General features: G+C 41.3%; 1 protein-coding gene across 1 annotated transcript in view; it reads left to right on the top strand.

Moving 5' to 3' along the window:
- Positions 1-7086, top strand: part of LOC146008108 (potassium channel subfamily K member 9-like) — a 39400-nt gene extending 32314 nt beyond the window's left edge. Inside the window, exon 3 of the mRNA XM_083147046.1 lies at positions 4683-7086. Within this exon, the coding sequence (XP_083003172.1) occupies positions 4683-5599 (917 nt within the window). The 3' untranslated portion in view covers positions 5600-7086. The remainder of the gene's footprint in view (positions 1-4682) is intronic.
- Positions 7087-14196: the final 7110 nt, after the last annotated feature.

The following is a 14196-nucleotide window of genomic DNA, read 5'->3' as shown; positions in this document are numbered from 1 at the left end:
GTTTGAAATTTTCATGAAAATTTGAGAATTTGCTATTCATATTGTAAGCCTCCTAGTGTCCAAAAAAATGAAAAGGAAGTTGAAATAATGATGGAAGCATAAAGTAGACATATGGTCTATGTTAGTTATTAACTATTTTGAGTGGTATGATTATTTGTCTCACAAGCAGAAAATTTAACATTTTGCAAATTGCTAAATTTTCCATTTTTTCACGATATTTTGGTATTTTTCACAAAAAAACACAGACTGTATCGACGAAAATTTACCACTAACTTGAAGTACAATGTGTCACGAGAAAACAATCTCAAAATCACTGGGATAAGTAAAAGCAAAAAAAAGTTATCCCCACTTAAGTGAGACATGTCAGATTTGAAAAAAAGGGCTCTGTCATGAAGGCACAAACTGGCTCTGTCATGAAGGGGTTAAGATATTAATATACATAAATTCATTAGATAGTTGTAATAGTTTTTTAGATTGTGTACCTTTTTATATGTGTAATAAAACATTTGTGTATTTTATACTTCCTTTGTTTGTATATGTTGTGTATTATAGTGTTCCAGCTAACTATTTGGGAGCAGCTAGGAGTATAAATATTTCCCAGGTGTTAATCTTCCTAATTCAGCAGATCAGTGCATAAGAATTTGTCGTGAATATTTGAGATAAATATAAAAACTTAAAAAGGGGAGTATTACCCATATAAGAGTTCATGACTTGTTTTTTTATGAATTGCGCCCTATTTTTATGTATATATATATATTTAATAGAGAGGAACTGCCACATTTGTGGCTGAAAGGATTGGTTTATTTGGGCCCCCACAAAAACATGGGACATTGCTGCCAAAGATCTCTTTTTGCTTAAACTCGCTCTACATAGGCAAGATGTCTTCATCATTGTCATCATCATCATCATTTTATTCCCCCTCCATCAGTGTGTGCATGCTTTCCTCTCACACTATCTAGATGGTATTCGGTAACAGGGAAACAGAACCTTATCTGATTAATACCACTGCATCAACAGCGGATACTTGGCCCACATCTAATTCCAGCATTAGCTGTTATGGCGTCAACTGGGTGACTGCTGTCATACTCGGTCCCCATCGCAAATGGCTGTTCAACAGACAATTGTTTTGTTAAATTATTACAAGTTTTTTCCTGGTCCCCTTCTGGGGTGTAGCACTCAAGGATCCTTCCGAGGAAGCACAGATAGGAAAGGAGTCCGTCATGCTTATGAAATTGAATGCAGGACTACTTCCGAACATGATTGAAGATACTAACAATGAAAGTGTTGGTGTTGGAGATTGCAGGTGGTTGGCTCTAACAGAGAGAGCAGAACTAGGTGACAGTGGACTGGTTGTTGTTTTTTTTTTAACTTGTCAAAAACTTTTGATGATTGCGCTACAAGTGACATAACAGGGAGGAGGTTCCTAGATGGTTAAGATCCCTACTTACTATGGGCCTGATTTTGATTAACTTGCAAAAGCAAATGCTCTCTCTAATGGACAAAACCATGTGCAATGCAGGTGGGGCAGATATAACATGTGCAGAGAGAGTTAGATTTGGGTGGGGTTTGTACTTCAAACTGATATCTATATTGCAGTGTAAAAGCAGTCTTACTCGGCTGCTGCTGCTGTGGGTGGGCACCGCCCCCTCCTCCCTGCACCTGGAAGAGGATGTACAGTGCAGGGATGAGGAGGTCACTGCTCAGGGCAGCAGGTGAGGGGGGGGGGGGTCGGCAGGTATCCTATGGGAGTCGGTGTGGGGCAGCGGGGTTCCATGCTGGGTGGTGCAGGGTCTGTGCGGGGTGGTGCTGGGTTATGTTAAGAAGCCCATAGGCTTCTATGGGGTATCGCCAGCTTTCGCTGGCAAAACCCCCACAGCGAAAGCCCAGCGTTCAGGTTTCCTGCATATCAAAATGCGGTAAAAACATAGAAAACAGGGTTTTTACCACATTTTTGCGTTAGAGCATCCCGCTGCCTGTGCTGAAATAATAAAGCTATTTTCAAAGCAATACTTCGATGGATCCTTTAAATCAAGACATAAATGAGCAGTTCATTTTGTATGACATGAAGGGGGCATATAGAAGGAGTCGAGTTTAGAAGATAAAGGAAAGCATCTGACTATTTGCCATGTTCCTGAAAGTGATGTGAGAAATGTTAAATTAATCATCTGTCTCTATAGCAGCAGGAATTACATTTAGTTGGCAGGTTTCCCTAAGATCTGGGACTTTATCAGATTTTACGGGATTTGTCATTGGAAATTTTTGCCTTTGGAAATTTACATTTTTCAACGTTGGCCAAATAATAAGTGCAACACAGTTGATCTTATTATGTAGATGCCTAGATGGGATGCAATAGCCAGTGTTTTTATTTACTGGGATTTTTAGGCTAATATTGATTAAAATTATGTTCAGATTAAAATGTGTTACCTGTGCAGAAGCAATACTCAATGTCCCAAAAATTATAAATGTCCCATGTTACGATAATAATCTATTTTCTCCTCGTCTCAGTCATAGCAGTTATTGGCAGAGTATCATGGAGGCTGCAGGAAAAAATCAGATGATGAGAAATTGCTGGGACACCTGCTTGCTAATCTCACATAAATAGCATTAATGTGAGCACATTTTTAGGTCTAAAAATATATTTGTTCCCAGCAGCTGGCTACGGTCTGAGATTTGGAAATGCGAGTAACTTGTCAGGCTTGTGTGGAAAAGCATGGGCAAATGTGTAAAGCCCTCAGTATCACACCTTAAGCCTGGCTTCCTTACCAGCATAGGAAGCCATATGATATTTCTATCTACAGAGTTTATTTTAGTAACCTCAAATAGCGAGTTTGCATTTTTATAATATCATTATCTGAAAATGTGTCTGCAATTGTACTATTTTTGTCTTCAAAAAAATAATTTTAAGGGGGTGTTACAACTTTAGACAAGTAAAATAATTGGTATCTACATGCTGTTCTACAACCTTTACAAATGCTTTGCTCATCTTCATGGCAAAGCAAATACAGATGCACACTCTATAGTATACAGCACTGCTAATCAGGTATTCATAATAAATGCTGCAAACTAATATAGAACAAAATTGAGGTGTTTAGCAATTATATAGGCTCCCCAACCGTTACCAGGTGACCTCATCTGGAGAGTCCCTACCGATAAGGTTCATGTCCAGGGCATGTGATTTTTAAAGCAGCAATCGTTCATATGGGAAAACCAACCAGGTTTTCTGTATAAATTATTAGCGCTTTAAAAATCCACCCAGACTCACATGAAGTCCCACACCTCCTGCTTTTTGCTGGTTATTACATTTTATCCCTGGTTTGCAATAAGTGCATTTGGCTTATGTTCTTGCACGCTGGCTTAACGTAATCATTTAACTATTTCTTTTCAAACAGCCCAATTGATGTTGGTTTTCCACACATGCAGCAATTTGACACTAAGGGGGGTATTCAATCTCTCGCAGCCATCTCCCGACGGGGGAGATGGCTGCGGGGCCCTATTCAATGCTGTCTTCCCCGACAGCATTGAACAGGGGATCTCAGCAGAACGAGCCCGACTTCATAAGCAGTAGGGCTCGTTCTGCCGAGAACACCTAGGAACTGACGAGCTTCCGGCTGCAGCTTGCCTCTTCCCAGCCGCAGCTTCTGGCCACGCCCCCTTCTCATCTCGCATTGAATCCTGCCTGCAAATTCTTGGTCGAGCAGACCAAGAACGGGACAGGGTCACGGCTGTCAGACCAGCTTGACGACCGTGAACCAAGATTGAAAACCCCCTAAGTAAAATATCTGTGTTTGTTCAGATTTAGTGCACAAACACACACATGGACACAAAGCACAGGCACAATTCACCACAAACTTTAAACTGTTTAATTATGTTATGTACAGTGCCTTTTACAGTGCCTTTTACAGTGCCTTTTAAGGGGTTCAATATGATTTCCTTACATTCAAAATACCGCGAGCATTGGCAGACAGTCACAATACCAACATGTTTAAAATGCCGATATTCATTATGCTGACATGGTCAAAAAGCTCAAATTTAAAATGTCGACATTCTAAAGAGTCAACAATTTCGTTGGCGTCTATGTTGACATAGGTCAACATGGACACTGTATAATTGTACCGCATTTCCCTGCGTTCGCCATGCTTTGGGCATGGTGCCTCGCTGCACTCGGAACACTATTATAATCTAACGCTGTGCCCAATTGGATTGTGAAGTTAGAACAAGTTGGTTTAGAAGAAAAAACCATGTCAATTATTTTGACACGTCGTCATTTTGACTATGTCGGCATAGTAAATGTTGGCATTTTAACATGTCTGTATTTTGACTGTCTGCCAATGGTTTCTGTATTTTGAACTGTCAGTAAATTGACTTCATCCCCCTTTTAACATGTTTGCAAACATTGCTTTCTACAGGAGTATTTGCAGAAGGCGGGTCATACTGTATTGTTTCTGGTTTTATTATATTGTGGTGATGTTACTGTATACTGCAGGCTAACAGGGCACGTTCTTTATGTATAAGCAGATACATCAGTCAATTTCAATAGGTGACAGTTAGGATTTCCATTTACAAGTCTACTCACAGTAATGTCAGTTTGCATATAGGATAATTGAAAGTTTCTGTCTGTATTTTCACAATCATTATGCTATGCAATAATATACTTTATTCAACAATGTTGTGTTCTTCCACAGGTTATGGTCATGCCGCCCCAGGAACTGATGCTGGGAAAGTCTTTTGTATGTTCTATGCTGTACTTGGGATTCCTCTCACCCTGGTCATGTTCCAAAGTCTGGGAGAACGCATGAACACATTCGTTAGGTTCTTATTAAAGAAGTTGAAACGATGTTTTCACATGAGGAAGACTGATGTGTCTATGGAAAATATGGTTTTAGTCGGTTTCCTGTCTTGCATTGGTACTCTTGGCATAGGCGCAGGGGCTTTCTCATACTTTGAAGGGTGGACATTTTTCCACTCCTACTATTATTGTTTTATTACACTTACAACCATAGGTTTTGGAGACTTTGTTGCCCTCCAAAAAAACGAAGCATTGCAGAAGAAACCACCCTATGTGGCTTTTAGCTTCATGTATATTCTTGTGGGACTGACAGTAATTGGAGCATTCCTTAACCTAGTAGTCCTCCGCTTCTTGACCATGAACTCTGAAGACGAAAGACGGGATGCAGAAGAACGAGCTTCTCTGCGGAGAGCACAGAATACCATGAGTCTTCGGTCCAAAATGGATGCCAGAAGTAGGAGTTCTATTTATCTACCAATAGGAGATCGGACAAGTCAGATTAATCTCATCCCTCTCATGCAAGATGATCCAGATATTGGGAGACGTAGGTCCTCTAATGCAACCTCAAGGGCAGGGTCTTTTTGCACATGTATGTGTTACAGATCACCTTTCTGTGACAGCCCTGCCATATCACATCATGAGGCACTGACCTGCCATACAAATCCAGTTTATTACAACTCAATCTCTTACAAAATAGATGAAATTTCATTGAGCACACGAAATAACACTGGCTTTTCTTCACCCGACAGTATTTTCTCACCGGACTATCAGAGGTACACAAATTACTTCAGAATGAGGAGAAAGTCTATTTAAGATTTGACTTTATATATATTCAGTGTCAGACACATTTACTGTATTTAATATATGCATATGAAGTCATATTGCCTTGATGTAAATCCAGATATGCCATTGTTGTACCTGAAGGAAAACGTAGCTAAACCATGTTCTGAGTAACTGTGTTTGCAGTGTTTGTCCTTTGAGTTTTACATTGTAAAGAAATAGGTCACATGTATATGTATAGTCACAATTTTCTTTGTATTGTATATTTTTTCCTATGTACATTGGTATTTGCAGCATATACTAACAGAATACATTTGATAGAATAGGTGGTTCAGATAAAAAATAAACTTTAGCTCATATTAACCTTGCTAAAAAGATGATAAAACATTAATGTAAATCTTAAACTGGAAGGTCATATAATCTATCTATCTATCTATCTATCTATCTATCTATCTATCTATCTATCTATCTATCACCATATATTGAAGCTTTACCTGAAACCTGAAGCAGGTACAGTATGTTTTCTACATTCTGGATGAAGAGTTCCAATGCAGCATCCAGGGACTCAACACAGAATTGGTTGGCATACCAGTCCCCAGTGATGATCTACTGCTGTATGAGTGATACAGTAGTTACATGACCAGTCTTGGTCACAAAAAACAGCCACCATCTGCTTGGTCACACTAAACTCACATCAGAACTCCTGTGGTGGCGCACCTTCAGCTGGGGTCCACTGGGCCGACTATTGTTTGGTTTTGGAGTTAAAATTGTAGCTCTAGGAATCACCACCACTGATGATTTCTCAGACAGACTTTGATCATTCGCCATCAAATATGGCCAAAATGTTGTGGCACCAAGTCACCGGCCCCTACTCCTGCTCTGGAATCAGTTGATGGTGCACCCAGCATGCAGAAACCTTGCTCAATTGATCGTGAGATACAGATTTCCTTATCTAACTGGTCCACTGTCACCCTGGCATCCACTTCACTCACTATGGACTGCACAGCTGCCTCGTTGTCCTCGTGATGGTGGCCACAGGTTGACCACAGTGCTCCTTGTCTTCCATGGATCATATCCCGCGCAAACATTTTGCAAACCAGTGGGTCTGGATGGTGCTTCCTCCCAAAAAGCAGCTTGTATTGGGTCATAAATACAGTTATAAAAAGCATACCTGTAGATTAAATAACAGTGTTTTGTATTTTCTTTACCACTCCTAGTAGAGAGTCACAAATGGGACTAATGTAGCAGGATCTCAGCTTTGGTAAGGGTTAGTCATTCAAACCAACAAATAAACTCTTTATAGCTTACCTGTTTAGTGTACTTTCATTCTTCCTGATTAGGGTCCTTTTTGGGCATGAGACAAAACGCATAGAGGGACTGTGATGCTGTGTACTCTCTCCTGCTGTTTTTCTGATGTTTACGGAAATTTTAATATCTACAACCATTGTTTTTATGTATGCACACTTTTTTATATACATATATTTTTTGTGTGGTGTATTAATTAAATATTTTTAAACTTACTGCACTATGGGAGCCATTCTCTTTTGTTGCTATGTGAACCATATGCCAGTGAATGAGTGAGAGTTTGAAATAAGCCCTCCTGCCACCTGCTTCCCTGTCATATAGTCACATCTTACCAACTAGCTCTAGTATGCACAATTATCTTCATTCACAATCAAATGTGAAGTGCTTTAGATATTACACTAGAAGGCCCTATTTAAAAATAAAAAAATATATATTTTATTTATCTCGTCATCAGGATACTGATGACGAGATAAATAAAATCTCAAGACATTGAAGGCAAAAGGCTTCTATTGTCTTTATTAACCCCTTCCCGACATTGCCTTTTTTGTTAACTTTTTTATTTTTTTTCCTCCTCGCGTTCAAATAAGCGTAACTTTTTTAATTTTCCGGCTATATAGACACATGAGGGCTTTTTTTTTGCGGGACAAGTTGTGCTTTTTAATGGTACCATTTACTATACCGTATAATATTCTGGGGAATCAGGAAATAATTCAATGTGGGGTAAAAAGAAAAAAAAACGCAATTCCACAATTTTGCGCTGGTTACGGTTTTTTTGGAGTTCATAGTTCGTTTAAAATGATGGGTTATCTTTATTCTATGGGTCGTTACGATTCCGGTGATACCAAACTTAAATAGTTTTCGATACGTTTTACCACTAAAAAAAAAAATAGAAAATTTTACGGTTTTTCTAATTTGCGTCGCGTCGCCATGTTCTGCGTCTTATAACTTTTTTATTTTTCCACCTACGGACCTGGGTGAGGGCTCATTTTTTGCGGGCTGAAGTGTACTTTTTAATTAATACCATTATGGGATATGGGCGACTTTCTGATCTCTTTTAGTTATTTTTTTTTGGGTAGGCGATGCGACCAAAAAACGTAGTTTTGGCGTTGGGAACTTTTTTCCGTTTACGCCTTTAACCGTGCGGGATAACTAATGTTATATTTTAATAGATCGGACTTTTAGGAACGCGGCGATACCAAATATGTTTATTTTTTTTATTTTTTATTTATTTTTATTTGTGAAATGGGGAAAGGGGGGTGATTTGAACTTTTAATATTTTTTTATTTTTTTTTTATTTTTAAACTTTATTTTTTTATTTTTTTACTTTTACTACAAGGCCCCCTAGTGTACTTGACCACTAGGGGGCGCGATCGCCTGTACTAGGTTCAGCCATAGAGCTCTATGGCTGAACATAGTGATTTTCAGCACTTTCTATTACATCCTGCCTCAGGCAGGATGTAATAGGAATGCTGACACGGCCAGCACAGGGGTCTACATTAGATCCCTGGCTACCATGGCAACCGATCGGCACCCTCCGATCTCGCCGCGGGGGGCCGCGATCGGCGCCGGAGGGGGGCGCCCCCCCTCCGATCAGCTATTTAAGCACTGCGGGCGCTTTGCCCGCGGTGCTTAAAGGGTTAAACGGCCACGATCGGCGAACTCGCCGCTCGTGGCCGTGAGAGCAGGTGCCTGGCTGTAATATACAGCCATTACCTGCTCTCTTTCAAGCCAGCTCACTCCGTGAGCTGGCTTGATTCCCCCGCAACCGACACATGACGTATATATACGTCATGTGTCGGGAAGGGGTTAAAGACTCCGGAGTGCCACCTTTTTGCAACCCCCACCCGGCAATTGTAAGGGTGCCATCTCCCACCACTGCATGCTGTCTCTTTTCAGTCTGCTTGCTGACTGCTCGCTGGCAACTCTTGATCTCCGGCTCTATTGACTGATCAAGCCAAACACTACCATGGCTTTTCAGAGAAAAAGAGGAGGTATAATATAGGAACCAGATACAGCCATCATGAAAAATATTAAACTTTTAATAAAATACTAAATATGTTGCCATAATAAAATATTATATTAATAGTGTGTGTTTAATAAAGTAATCTGTTAAAAATGCTACCTACCTTACCCTATCTGTCCCCTAATGCAGTCTAACCATAACTGTTTGTACCCTGAAGACTATTCCTAAACCTCCGCTCCTTCAGCCTATGCTTCGTCATCCCCTCCCACAGCCTTTCCCTAACCATCTCCTTAACACTATCATCTGCACCTCCAACCTGTAGCCTATCCCTTCTCTTTCCACAGCCTGACCCTAGCCGTCTTCCCTCCCCCAGCAGCCTAAAGCTCCATACACATGGAGCATACACATGGAGCAATATATTGCTGAGCAATATATTGCTCAGTGTCCCGTTTTCATCAGCGACCAGAGTTGGTCACCAATAAAAATGAGACTCTCTGCCGGTGAAAACAGCTGATCGCAGGAGCATGCTCCTCTGACCAGCGACCACCCCAGGGCCCATACACGGGGATATATATATTTTTAAAGTAAATAGTCCCCAAAATAGTAAATAGTCCCAAAACGAGATTTTTTTTTAAATCAAGTTTAATGACCTGTTAATGACATGCCCCCTAAAGTGTATGTACATTTCCCATACCCCCACTTCAAAATTTCAACTTCAACCACTGAATATATTCATTCTGTTTGTGTCAGTGCCTTAGTAAACGGGTATGGTATGTGCCTCTGACAGTCGGGATCTTGAAAGTCAGTATCCTGATGTCGGGATCCCAACTGCGGTGCTCCAACAGGGTGACAGGTGGGTGGACGCAAAGAAGCCCCTTGTGGGCTCGCTGCGCTCCCCACGCTACTATCCCGGTGGTTCGCTACACTCGCCACAGGTTCTATTCTCCCTCTATGGGGGTGGTGGACCCCCCCCCCACAAGGGAAATAGCCCCTATGAGTCTGGATCCCCCCGTCAGAGCACAGGCAGATACTGTCAGGATCCCCACTGTCGGCGTGCCATCCGGCACCCTAGTAAACAACTGAACCATGGCATGGGTATGGAATCAACATAATATAGTAAAAGGAATAAGGATATTAATATATATTATTATATATAAAAAAGATAAAACAAGCACCCGTTAGTGTAGTATATTAGATAAGATCAGAGAATCACCAAATTGGACTCATGTAGCAGGACCTCTTTATCGCACACTAGATCTAATTTGGAATTTTTAGTCTGACAGACTTCCCAGAGTTTCATGTGGATATAAAGATAATAGCCACGAAGTGAAGTATGTTTAAACACACAAGCATTTACAGAAAATGGACAGAATATGTTTACAAAATCTGTGTTCCTGAGTGCATAGGGATGGAGTGTCCTCAGTGGATCTGAGCCCTCAGACACTGTACTGGACCAGAGAGTAGCTGCCAGAAAGAAGAGACCGATGCCTTACCATGAAGTGGGATAATGTGAGCTTAGAAAGTGGTTCTATTATATTTGTGTATGTATTTATTATGGTATGTTTAACCTTTTCCTGACCACTTATTGATATTATTTTACTGTTTAATACAGCCTATGCTATTGACCTTCTATAGTGGTATCAATTAATGCTGTATTCCATACAGTATCCAATGTATACAAGACCAATGTTTACATTAATGTCGAGTGTCTTACTAGGTTTTCCTACCGCACCACTAAACACTTGCTCCAATGTTCTGCAGAGTGGGAGATTGAGGATTGCAATGTAAACACCCCTCTAGAAATCCTGCGTTTACCACTGCCCTACCCTCCTCTCTGCCATTCTAGTATACACATACTATCCTTATATTTATACAGCGCCGACATATTCAACAGATGAGTACAGTCACAGAATTTGTATCCTGACAAATATATACAATCCCCAGCAGAGTTTCAATCTAATGTCACTAATGGACACATACTGTAAATGCAATGGAGTCAGTTTCACAGAGAGGTTGCTTATCTTCATACATTATCTTTAGATCATGGTAGGAAACATTAGCACTAAAATAAACCAATACAAACTGAAGTAAGGAGAAAAGGTTGGTCACAATAAGCGGCCTGAGGGGCGCCTGAGCAGAGTTGTTCTGCTGGAGCTGCGGTCTCGGGACTTGGGAAGTCTGACCCAAGGAATAGTTTACTGGAGAAAAAGGGGGGTTTGAGACCGCGTTTGCTAAAAAGCATGCAACAGGTGTAATTAAAACATTTATTAAGAATAATACATAAAAAATCTATATGATAAATTAAATCAATTTAAAAGATTGGGGGTACCACAAGTAATACAGAGAGCAAGGATATTCACCCACAGTTTGGCCGTAGTGATGTCCTTAGTCCGTTCCTATAATGTCTCCAGATATTGTCCTGTGTAGGAGTGCCAAAGGTACTTGTATTAGGAGAGATGTATGTCTCTAAACCAGGGAGATCCCAATGTTGCGGGGTGCTCTACCTGGTGGGCTTGATGTTGTTGCCACTTGGTTCCTTTGTGGGGGAGATGTGACTCTCCTAACCAGGGAGCTCCTGATGGGGTGAGGTGCTCTACCTGGTGGGCTTGGTGGTGGTGCCGCTTGGTTCCCAGGAGTGGATTGATTCTGGAGACTGGTCCGGTTTCAGGATGGTAAAAATGTGGGGCGCCTGTAGAATAAGGGTGTCCCTGCTCCTCTTCACCAACGCGTTTCGCAATAAGCTTTGTCAAGGAACGAACTAAAGACATCACTACGGCCGAACTGTGGGTGAATATCCCTGCTCTCTGTATTACTTGTGGTACCCCCAATCTTTTAAATTGATTTAATTTATCATATAGATTTTTTATGTATTATTCTTAATAAATGTTTTAATTACACCTGTTGCATGCTTTTTAGCGAGCGCGGTCACAAACTGAAGTAAAGCTACTATTGGTACTTATGTATTAGCAGGGCGCCCACTAAGCAAATTGCTTAGTGGGTGATTCTGCGTAAGAAAATCGCATCGCCGTTTTAGTGCTGTGCGATGCGATTTTCCTATGTAATTTATTCACTGCTCTGTTGGCCCCGGCAGATCGCATGCCATTTTATAGGGTGCGATGCCATTACATTACAACCCTCCATTTTAACCGTTTTAAAAAACCTGCTTTTTTAAAACGGTAAAGTGGTTGTGCACCTTTCAGACCGCACAGATTACCATTTTAAAACGGTTAAAAATCGGCTAAATACCGTTTTTTAAGTGCGGTCTGAAAGGGGCATAACAATGCTAGACTTATGTGAGAGCCAGCAAGCTGGTTAATATCTTGCCTAAGACAGGATTTACACAGATACATCCTTTTATTTGTCTATGGAGCATACATTGTATGTGCATGTAGTATTCTTGTGAATTTCAATGGGATACGGTCACTAGGTCAAAAAGCATTAGGTCGACCACTGAAGGTCGACATACATAAAGGTCGACATGACTAACGGTCAACATGCATGAAGGTCGACATGGGTTAGATCGACAGGGACATTGGGTCGACACAAGCATTATGTCGACATCGGGAAGGTCGACGGTCAAAATATTGACATGGTGTTTTTACTTTTTTTGAGCCGACATGTGCCGACAGGCGGTATTTCATACCCTACCATCCACTAGGGCATGGCGGGAGAATAAAATAGTGTGCCAAGCATAGCAAGGCACCGTGCCCGAAGCATGGCGAGCATAGCGAGCCATGCGAGGGGACGCAGTGCACTTTTGTAGTGTCCATGCCAACTGTTTCGACCTTCCCCATGTCGACCTAATGATTGTGTCGACCTAATGTCCCTGTTGATCTAACCCATGTCGACCTTCATGCATGTCGGCCTTCAGTGGTCGCCCTAATGCTTGTCAAACTAATGTCTGTCTATTCAATGATCCATACCCATTTCAATTTAGTTAAAACTTGGAAAGCTCTTTTTTTATTTAATGATGAAAATAGAGAGCACAGGAGATTAAAAACCAGCACAAATAGAAAATATAATTTTATAAGGAGCTTAAAGGGTCTTTTTTTATTTTTTATTAAAGACGTACTGAGTTCACTAAATTAATCAATATATAGGACATTTATGTACATTTCAAGTAAACTAATTGTAAAAGTATTTTCTTAATAAATGTCTTATTGTTTATGTTTCTTAGTAATTTGTAGGATTTTAAAACAGAAAATGTTCTGCATCAGGTGTTCCGTAGTACAATGTAATCTGAAGACAGGTATATATGAATGAGATAAAGAGATTACTTGTTATTAAAAAATGTGCGTGGTCCGCCGTATTTTGTGAACCAGCACCAGGCTCAACCAGCCTGCAGGGTAATGCCACAGCCAGGAGAAGACTTTTTATACAAGTCCCCCGGCCAAAATATTAACCCCCTGACCGGTCAGCCTGAGCAGGGATCCTGGGTAAGTGGGGATTTCCCAATGAAGAAATCTCCTCCGCCAGAATTTACCTGCCCAGGCTGCAGCCTGGTGCTGTCCCGGATGGGCCTGGGGTGGTGGCCACCGGGCTGATTAAATGTGTAAAAAATAGAAATAAACTATTGGGTTCTCATGTGGAACTATGAGTACCAGCAAGCCTGGTCCGCATACTGGGGCTTGGAGAACCACAAGTCCCAGCATGCGGCCCATTAATGGGCTTGCTGGGACTCTTAGTTCCACAGCAGAATCAATAGTTAAATAAATACACAAACACACACCAGAACACTAAAATTTATTACATGGGTGTGGTATAGGGGTCCGACAGTCGGGATCCCGACGTCGGGATCCCGACTGGCCGGACCCAGATAGCATGGCGTGGACCCTCACGAGGGAAAATAGCCGACGGCCTTTGGGAACCCGACTGTCGTTGTTTTGACAGTCGGGATCCCGACGTTGGGTGAATGCCTGACTTTCGGGACCCCGTCCGGCAACCTATTACATTTGGAGCCCATTCATACAGATACTTATCTATCTTGATAGTAGATCAGTCCTTTTGTCCTGTAGAAATCGATATGAGAGTACCTGTGGAGGAAAACCATACTTACAAGCAGTGGCGTAAGTTCATCCCATTTGACCGGAGGCAAGATAAGTATTGCCCCACACACACACCAAATACCAATCAGTAAAGTGTCTGTCTCCAGTAAAGTCATGGGATCTAATACAGGGTGCAAAATTACAAAATGATGTTAGGGAGGGGGAGTCAGCCACATTAGTTAAATCAACTGCTTTCAATTAACTGATTCAAACTCGAAGGGGAGGAGAGGTGCCCCCTTGGAAGCAGGAGCCCGGTGGCAGATGACTCCATTGCCTCCCAGAGTTCTGCCTCTGCTTACAAGGGTCCTCCGGCGTAG

The sequence above is a fragment of the Crinia signifera genome, chromosome 6, assembly GCF_055691185.1.
Source record: "Crinia signifera chromosome 6, ASM5569118v1, whole genome shotgun sequence".
NCBI classification, from domain to species: Eukaryota; Metazoa; Chordata; class Amphibia; order Anura; family Myobatrachidae; genus Crinia; species Crinia signifera.
Note: the sequence above shows the minus strand (reverse complement) of the source record. Positions and strands in the feature narration are given on the sequence as shown.